At 42.3% G+C, this 10,000-nt stretch overlaps 2 protein-coding genes and 1 non-coding gene across 9 annotated transcripts in view; 1 reads left to right on the top strand and 2 right to left on the bottom strand.

Annotated features, from left to right (window-relative positions):
- lctlb (lactase-like b) overlaps positions 1 to 10,000 on the bottom strand; it is a 51,688-nt gene that overhangs the window by 11,890 nt on the left and 29,798 nt on the right. For all 5 annotated transcript variants that reach the window (XM_082968218.1, XM_082968216.1, XM_082968217.1 and 2 more), the window contains 2 exons: positions 6,057 to 6,183; positions 189 to 388 (listed from right to left, as the gene is read on the bottom strand). In XM_082968218.1, the coding sequence (XP_082824344.1) occupies positions 189 to 388; positions 6,057 to 6,183 (327 nt within the window). The remainder of the gene's footprint in view (positions 1 to 188; positions 389 to 6,056; positions 6,184 to 10,000) is intronic.
- The window catches only part of zwilch (zwilch kinetochore protein), a 77,727-nt gene that overhangs the window by 44,862 nt on the left and 22,865 nt on the right, over positions 1 to 10,000 (top strand). Inside the window, exon 18 of one of the 3 annotated variants that reach the window (XM_082968212.1) lies at positions 1 to 152. This exon is cut by the window's left edge and continues 14 nt beyond it. The exons of the other annotated variants lie outside the window; for them this stretch is intronic. The gene's annotated coding sequence lies outside the window, so the exon portion shown is untranslated. Of the gene's footprint in view, positions 153 to 10,000 lie in introns of those variants that run through there. 3 annotated transcript variants of the gene reach the window in all.
- Positions 9,941 to 10,000, bottom strand: part of trnaa-cgc (transfer RNA alanine (anticodon CGC)) — a 76-nt gene continuing 16 nt past the window's right edge. Inside the window, exon 1 of the tRNA in view lies at positions 9,941 to 10,000. This exon is cut by the window's right edge and continues 16 nt beyond it. This is a non-coding gene — a tRNA (tRNA-Ala).

Below are 10,000 nucleotides of genomic sequence, written 5' to 3'. Positions count from 1 at the left end.
CTGAATATGTAATGCTCTATTTGCAAAGTATATCCATTTCTACCAGTAGAACTAATGTACATTTACATGTTTTTTTTTCTTTCTTCATATTTAATATTAACCAGTTTGTAATGTGTATTATATGATTTGTATTAAAGATGTAACTGAAATGAGGAGTTCGTATAGACAGTGGGTCGTAACGATCTCACCTCTCTCTGGTTGGGGAATCCGTTGGAGCCGACGATTCGTTTGTAGTACTGAACCGAGGCTTTTGGGTAACGTGGTTTGTTCTTGTTCCTGAAGTCTACGTAGTACAGGCCAAACCTTTCCGAGTAGCCCTCGTCCCACTCAAACTTGTCCAGCAGAGACCAGGCCGTGTAACCGCGTACGTTCACTCCGTCTTTGATGGCTAAAAGAACAGAAGAAGAAGAGGACAGAGCGGGAGAACAAGATCACGTCTGTTTTTTAAAAAAATATAAAAAAATAAAAACGTTTCTGAACAGACAAGCCGGCAATCGCGTCACTGTCGTAGCAACAAGAAAAAAGAAAAGCGGAAGTACATCACAGGGTTAATACCATATTCAATTCAGAAGGTACTCTGGATTTACTGGAATCGACCCTGTTTTTAGTTACTGAATAATACCTGATTGTATCGTATGGGATTGTTGAAAAGTCTTGGTTAAACACTGAGAGAGTCAAATTAGATTATAATCCAAAGAAGACATTTTGTCGGGATTACAGTGTATATTTTTAACCTTTTTTTTTTATTTTGAAAGGGAAGACGTATTGAGACCGAGGTATAATACAATATAAAATGTACATTAGACACCAAATACAGAGCATTTCGGAAAGTATTCAGACCCCTTGACCTTTTCTACATTGTTACGTTACAGCCTTATTCTAAAATGGATTAAATTGTCCCCCCCCCCCCCCCCCCCCCTTCATCAATCTAGACACAATACCCCATAATGACAAAGCAAAAACTGTTGTTTTTTTAAATTGTTGCACATTTATTAAAAACAGAAATATTGAATTTACATAAGTATTCAGACTCTTTACTCAGTACTTTGAAGCACCTTTGGCAGTGAGTACAGTCTCGCGTCTTCTTGGGTATGACGCTACAAGCTTGGCACAGCTGTATTTGGGGAGTTTCTCCCATTCGTCTCTACAGATCCTCTCAAGCTCTGTCAGGTTGGATGGGGAGCGTTCAGCACAGATATTTTCAGGTCTCTCCAGAGATGTTCGATTTATTTGAAGTCTGGGCTCTGACTAGGCCACTCAAGGACATTCAGAGACTTGTCCGGAAGCCAGTCGTGTGTTGTCTTGGCTGTGTTTAGGGTCGTTGTCCTGTTGGAAGGTGAACCTTTGTCCCAGGTCCTAACTAGTCTCTCAGTCCCTGCCGTTGAAAAACGTCCCCACAGCATGATGCTGCTTTTTATTTAATTAATTTTAGTATAAGGCTGTAATGTAACAAAATGGGGAAAAAGTCAAGAGGTCTGAATTCTTTCTGAATGCACTGTAAATATATACAGTTGAAGTCAGAAGTTTACGTCCATTTAGGTCGGAGTCATTAAAACTCATTTTTCAACCACTCCACAAATTTGTTGTTAACAAACTATAGTTTTGGCAAGTCGGTTAGGACATCTACTTTGTGCATGACACAAGTAATTTTTCCAACAATTGTTTACAGACAGATTATTTCACTTATAATTCACTGTATCACAATTCCAGTGGGTCAGAAGTTTACATACACTAAGTTGACTGTGCCTTTAAACAGCTTGGAAAATTCCAGAAAATGATGTCATGCTTTAGAAGCTTCTGATAGGCTAATTGACATCATTTGAGTCAATTGGAGGTGCACCTGTGGATGTATTTCAAGGCCTACCTTCAAACTCAGTGCCTCTTTGCTTGACATCATGGGAAAATCAAAAGAAAACAGCCAAGACCTCAGAAAAAAAATTGTAGACCTCCACAAGTCTGGTTCACCCTTGGGAGCAATTTCCAAACGCCTGAAGGTACCACATTTATCTGTACAAACAATTGTACGCAAGTATAAACACCATGGGACCACACAGCCGTCATACCGCTCAGGAAGGAGACACATTCTGTCTCCTAGAGATGAACGTACTTTGGTGCGAAAAGTGCAAATCAATCCCAGAACAACAGCAAAGGACCTTGTGAAGATGCTGGAGGAAACAGGCACAAAAGTATCTATATCCACAGTAAAACGAGTCCTATGCCGACATAACCTGAAAGGCCGCTCAGCAAGGAAGAAGCCACTGCTCCAAAACCGGCATAAAAAAGCCAGACTACGGTTTGCAACTGCACATGGGGACAAAGATCGTATATTTTGGCGAAATGTCCTCTGGTCTGATGAAACATCGGAGGGCCTGTTGTCCGGACCTCTGGCAGTCTCTATGGGGGTGCCACAGGGTTCAATTCTCGGGCCGACTCTTTTCTCTGTATACATCAATGATGTCGCTCTTGCTGCTGGTGAATCTCTGATCCACCTCTACGCAGACGACACCATTCTGTATACTTCTGGCCTTTCTTTGGACACTGTGTTAACTACCCTCCAGATGAGCTTCAATGCCATACAACTCTCCTTCCGTGGCCTCCAACTGCTCTTAAATGCTAGTAAAACTAAATGCATGCTTTTCAACAGTTCACTGCCCGCACCTGCCCGCCCGTCCAGCACTACTCTGGACGGTTCCGACCTAGAATATGTGGACAACTACAAATACCTTGGTGTCTGGTTAGACTGTAAACTCTCCTTCCAGACTCATATTAAACATCTCCAATCCAAAATTAAATCTAGAATCGGCTTCCTATATCGCAACAAAGCATCCTTCACTCACGTCTCCAAACTTACCCTCGTAAAACTGACTATCCTACCGATCTTTGACTTCGGCGATGTCCTCTACAAAATAGCCTCCAATACTCTACTCAACAAACTGGATGCACTCTATCACAGTGCCATCCGTTTTGTTACCAAAGCCCCTTATACCACCCACCACTGCGACCTGTATGCTCTAGTCGGCTGGCCCTCGCTACATATTCGTCGCAGACCCAATGGCTCCAGGTCATCTATAAGTCTATGCTAGGTAAAGCTCCACCTTATCTCAGTTCACTGGTCACGATAACAACACCCACCCATAGCACACGCTCCAGCAGGTATGTCTCACTGGTCATCCCGAAAACCAGCACCTCATTTGGCCGCCTTTCCTTCCAGTTCTCTGCTGCCAGTGACTGGAACAAACTGCAAAAATCGCTGAAGCTGGAGACTTAGATTTCCCTCACTAACTTTAAACATCAGCTATCTGAGCAGCTAACCGATCGCTGCAGCTGTACATAGCCCATCTGTAAATAGCCCACCCAATCTACCTACCTCATCCCCATATTGTTTTTATTTACTTTTCTGCTCTTCTGCACCCCAGTATCTCTACTTGCACATCATCATCTGCTCATCTATCACTCCAGTGTTAATCTGCTCAATTGTAATTACTTTGCTACTATGGCCTATTTATTGCCATACCTCCTCACGCCATTTGCGCACACTGTATATAGACTTTCTTTTTTTTCTATTGTGTTATTGACTGTACGCTTGTTTATTCCATGTGTAACTCTGTGTTGTTGTTTGTGTCGCACTGCTTTGCTTTATCTTGGCCAGGTCGGAGTTGTAAATGAGAACTTGTTCTCAACTAGCCTACCTGGTTAAATAAAGATTTTAAAATTAAATTAAAAAAACAAAAATAGGACTGTTTGGCCATAATGACCATCGTTATGTTTGGAGGAAAAAGGGGGAGGCTTGCAAGCCGAAGAACACCATCCCAACGGTGAAGCACGAAGTGGCAGCATCATGTTGTGGGGGTGCTTTGCTGCATGAGGGACTGGTGCACTTCACAAAATAGATGGCTTCATGAGGCAGGAAAATTATGTGGATATATTGAAGCAACATCTCAAGGCATCAGTCAGAAAGTTAAAGCTTGGTTGCAAATGGGTCTTCCAAATGGACAATGACCCCAAGCATACTTCCAAAGTTGTAGCAAAATGGCTTAAGGACAACAAAGTCAAAGTATTGGAGTGGCCATCACAAAGCCCTGACCTCAATTCTATAGAACATTTGTGGTCAGAACTGAAAAAGTGTGTATGAGCACAGAGGCCTACAAACCTGACTAAGTTACACCAGCTCTGTCAGGAGGAATGGGCCAAAATTCACCCAACTTAATGTGTGAAGCTTGTTGAAGGCTACACGAAACGTTTGACCCAAGTTAAACAATTTAAAGACAATGCTACCAAATACTAATTGAGTGTATGTAAACTTCTGACCCACTGGGAATGTGATGAAATAAATAAAAGCTGAAATAAATCATTCTCTCTTCTATTATTCTGACATTTCACATTCTTAAAATAAAGTGGTGATCCTAACTGACCTAAGACAGGGAGTTTTTACTAGGATTAAATGTCAGGATTTGTGAAAAACTGAGTTTAAATGTATTTGGCTGAGGTGTATGTAAACTTCTGACTTCAACTGTATATATTCACACACACACACACACACACACACACACACACACACACAAATAAAACATCACATCACTGAACAAAAATATAAATACAACATGCAACAATTTTAAAGGCCCTAATCTATGGATTCCACATGACTGGGAAGATATTCATCTGTTGGTCACAGATACCTTTAAAAAAGGTAGGGGGCGTGGATCAGAAAACCACTCAGTATCTCGTGTCTCCACCATTTGACTCATGCAGCGTGACACATCTCCTTCGCATAGAGTTGATCAGGATGTTGATTGTGGCCTGAGGAATGTTGTCCCCACTCCTTATCAATGGCTGTGCGAAGTAGCTGGATATTGATGGAAACTGGAACACGCTGTCGTACACGCCAATCCAGAGCATCCCAAACATGCTCAAAGGGTTACATGTCTGGTGAGTATCCAGGCCATGGAAGAACTGGGACATTTTCAGCTTCCAGGAACTGTGTACAGATCCTTGCGACACGGGGCCATTCGTTATCATGCTGAAACATGAGGTGATGGCGGCAGATGAACGGCACAACAATGGGCCTCAGGATCTCGTCACGGCCGTCGATAAAATGCAATTGTATTCGTTGTCCATAGCTTATGCCTGTCCGTACCATAACCCCACCTCCACCATGGGGAACTCGGGTCAAAACGTTGACATCAGAAAACTGCTCACCCAGACAACACCATAAACCCTGCAATCTGCCCGGGTACAGTTGAAAACGGGATTCATCCGCCGAAGAGCACAATTCTCCAGCGTGCCAGTGGCCATCGAAGGTGAGCATTTACCCACTGAAATCGAACTGTTGGTTACGACGCCAAACTGCAGTCAGGTCAAGATCCTGGTGAGGACGACGAGCACGCAGGTGAGCTTCCCTGAGACGGTTTCTGACAGTTTGTGCAGAAATTCTTCGGTTGTGCAAAACCCACAGTTTCATCAGCTGTCCAGGGTGGCTGGTCTCAGACGATCCAGCAGGTGGAGAAGCTGGATGTGGAGGTCCTGGGTTGGCGTGGTTACACGTGGTCTGCGGTTGTGAGGCCGGTTGGACGTACTGCCAAATTATCTAAAATGACGTTTGAGGCGGTTTATGGTAGAGAAATAAACATTAAATTATCAGGCAACAACTCTGGTGGACATTCCTGCAGTCGGCATGCCAATTGCACACTCTTTGAAAACTTGAGACATCTGTGGCATTGTGTTGTTGTGACAAAACTGTACATTTTAGAGTGACCTTTTGTTGTCCCCGGCACAAGGTGCACCTGTGTAATGATCATGCTGTTTAATCAGCTTGTTGATATGCCACACCTGTCAGGTGGATGGATAATCTTGACAAAGGATAAATGCTCACTAACAGGGATGTAAACAAATTTGTGGTCAACATTTAAAAAAAAATTAAATAAGCTTTTTGTGTATATGGAACATGTGACCAACACTATAAATGATGTTTACTTTTGTTCATTGTTGAATGGTTTCAGGCTAGCCTAGTCCCATAGATACTGTTAAATATGTTAATGTAATATGTTATATTACAGTACCTTTCAGCATCTCGTTGGTATAGTCCTTGTAGTACTGTATTCTCCAGTCATCACAGAGCTCAGTGCACCTGATCTTCTCTGACACCCCGTTCTCTGTCACGTAGATCATCGGGTTTCTGTACTGGGCCTACACAGAGACAGGAAGTCAGCATGAGGGTCAGTTAGATTTCCTGTCATCCTCAAGTCTGAACTAGGGTTGAATATTTTCCCGTTTTATTTTACAAATGTTCCATCCTGAGAATTAAACAATTTTCTACCTGGGTAACCCGGTGTTTCCCCGCTTAAAAAAACCCAGAAGTGTCATTATAAAGCATTATAAAGCATTATAAAATAGGCCTATATCTTGATTTGATTAGAGCTTTGGTTGAAAATTCAGCCTGATGATACCTGAGCCCGATGAGACACACATTAAATACATTTATTGAGCCCAAGACCAAAAAAAATGAAATGATTGTGCGATCATCTAGACTATAGTCTACTGCACATTACACACAACAGAAGAAAAAATCATAAAAATCCCATAGGTGTATCTAGCTATATGCTCTCTTGGATAAATACATGAATCTAGCTCCAGCAGGCTAATCATTTTGAGTGTGAACTGTATTATATTATACTGTATTACTGTACTGTATTGTATTATATTATACTGTATTACTGTTGTATTGTATTATATTATACTGTATTACTGTACTGTATTGTATTATATTATACTGTATTACTGTATTGTATTATATTTTACTGTATTGTATTATATTTTACTGTATTACTGTACTGTATTATATTATACTGTATTACTGTATTGTATTATATTATACTGTATTACTGTACTGTATTGTATTATACTGTATTACTGTATTATATTATGTATTACTGTACTGTATTGTATTATATTATACTGTATTACTGTACTGTATTGTATTATATTATACTGTATTACTGTACTGTATTATACTGTATTACTGTATTGTATTATATTGTACTGTATTGTATTATACTGTATTACTGTATTATATTATGTTATACTGTACTGTATTGTATTATACTGTATTACTGTACTGTATTGTATTATACGGACTGAATTTACATCATTCAAAACACGATGAAGCAGAAGACAACATGATGATTCTGGTGCTGCACATGCGGCCTACAAAGTTACAAGTACAGACTAGCTAATTTAATTTTAATTGTCTAATATAATAGGGTATATTTCTTTAATTAGTAGACTGACGCATATATATATATATATATAATCTTTTCATAATATTTCTCCAAATGTTATTAGCCTACCTCCTCTTTCTATTGTTGCTTCAATCCTTCCTCGCTTTCAACAGTTAAATTAAAAACGTTTCATTGTCCTTATCTTCATTCTAATGACATTCTTGAACAATGTAGGACTAGAATGAGATGCAGAAGGCTTTCACTTCTCTTCACGAAGACTGAATGGTTATTGGGTCTAACCTCTGTAGTCTACCACCATCTGAATGGTTATGGGTCTGACTAAATAACCTCTGTAGTCTACCACCATCTGAATGGTTATTGGGTCTAACCTCTGTAGTCTACCACCATCTGAATGGTTATGGGTCTGACTAAATAACCTCTGTAGTCTACCACCATCTGAATGGTTATTGGGTCTAACCTCTGTAGTCTACCGCCATCTGAATGGTTATTGGGTCTAACCTCTGTAGTCTACCACCATCTGAATGGTTATTGGGTCTGACCGCTGTAGTCTACCACCATCTGAATGGTTATTGGGTCTAACCTCTGTAGTCTACCACCATCTGAATGGCTATTGGGTCTGACTAAATAACCGCTGTAGTCTACCACCATCTGAATGGTTATTGGGTCTAACCTCTGTAGTCTACCACCATCTGAATGGCTATTGGGTCTGACTAAATAACCGCTGTAGTCTACCACCATCTGAATGGTTATTGGGTCTAACCTCTGTAGTCTACCGCCATCTGAATGGTTATTGGGTCTAACCTCTGTAGTCTACCACCATCTGAATGGTTATTGGGTCTGACCGCTGTAGTCTACCACCATCTGAATGGTTATTGGGTCTAACCTCTGTAGTCTACCACCATCTGAATGGCTATTGGGTCTGACTAAATAACCGCTGTAGTCTACCACCATCTGAATGGTTATTGGGTCTAACCTCTGTAGTCTACCACCATCTGAATGGTTATTGGGTCTAACCTCTGTAGTCTACCACCATCTGAATGGTTATTGGGTCTAACCTCTGTAGTCTACCACCATCTGAATGGCTATTGGGTCTGACTAAATAACCGCTGTAGTCTACCACCATCTGAATGGTTATTGGGTCTAACCTCTGTAGTCTACCACCATCTGAATGGTTATTGGGTCTAACCTCTGTAGTCTACCACCATCTGAATGGTTATTGGGTCTAACCTCTGTAGTCTACCACCATCTGAATGGTTATTGGGTCTAACCTCTGTAGTCTACCACCATCTGAATGGCTATTGGGTCTGACTAAATAACCGCTGTAGTCTACCACCATCTGAATGGTTATTGGGTCTAACCTCTGTAGTCTACCACCATCTGAATGGCTATTGGGTCTGACTAAATAACCTCTGTAGTCTACCACCATCTGAATGGTTATTGGGTCTAACCTCTGTAGTCTACCACCATCTGAATGGTTATTGGGTCTAACCTCTGTAGTCTACCACCATCTGAATGGTTATTGGGTCTAACCTCTGGAGTCTACCGACATCGCGCGTTCGCTCTTCTTTCAAACTACCACATGAGTTTTATTGGCTGCTTGTATTTAACATTCAGCAAACCAAGAGTTTGCGACCTTTTTCGAATAGTCTATTGATATAGACCCTCTGAGGGGACCAATGACTAGTCAGCCCTCCCCCTCTGAGGGGACCAATGACTAGTCAGCCCTCCCCCTCTGAGGGGACCAATGACCAGTCAGCCCTCCCCCTCTGAGGGGACCAATGACTAGTCAGCCCTCCCCCTCTGAGGGGACCAATGACCAGTCAGCCCTCCCCCTCTGAGGGGACCAATGACTAGTCAGCCCTCCCCCTCTGAGGGGACCAATGACCAGTCAGCCCTCCCCCTCTGAGGGGACCAATGACTAGTCAGCCCTCCCCCTCTGAGGGGACCAATGACCAGTCAGCCCTCCCCCTCTGAGGGGACCAATGACCAGTCAGCCCTCCCCCTCTGAGGGGACCAATGACTAGTCAGCCCTCCCCCTCTGAGGGGACCAATGACCAGTCAGCCCTCCCCCTCTGAGGGGACCAATGACCAGTCAGCCCTCCCCCTCTGAGGGGACCAATGACCAGTCAGCCCTCCCCCTTCTGAGGGGACCAATAAGTAGTCAGCCCTCCTTCCTCTGAGGGGGCCAATGCCCAATGACCAGTCAGCCCTCCCCCTCTGAGGGGACCAATGACTAGTCAGCCCTCCCCCCTCTGAGGGGATCAATGATCAGCCCTCCCCTCTAAATGTATCTCTGTTACAGTATCTAGAAGACTGAATATTTAATGTAATAGAAACCGTACATGGATAGTATCATATCTGAGACTTGGTCTCTGAGGATATCTCTGATGCTGGATGATATCTGTGGTAACTTGTATCTGAGGATATCTCTGATGCTGTCTATATGGATGTATGATATCTGTGGTAACTGGTCTCTGAGGCTGTCTATATGGATGTATGATATCTGTGGTAACTGGTCTCTGAGGATATCTCTAATGCTGTCTTTATGGATGGATGATATCTGTGGTAACTGGTCTCTGAGGATATCTCTGATGCTGTCTGTATGGATGTATGATATTTACATTTTAGTCATTTAGCAAACGCTCTTATCCAGAGCGACTTACAGTAGTGAATGCATACACTTCATACATTCTTTTTCTCCGTACTGGTCCCCCGTGGGAATCGAACCCACAACCCTGGTGTTGCGAACACCATGCTCTACCAAC

Source organism: Salmo salar, chromosome 23 (genome assembly GCF_965601325.2).
Source record: "Salmo salar chromosome 23, fSalSal1, whole genome shotgun sequence".
NCBI lineage: Eukaryota > Metazoa > Chordata > Actinopteri > Salmoniformes > Salmonidae > Salmo > Salmo salar.
Note: the sequence above shows the minus strand (reverse complement) of the source record. Positions and strands in the feature narration are given on the sequence as shown.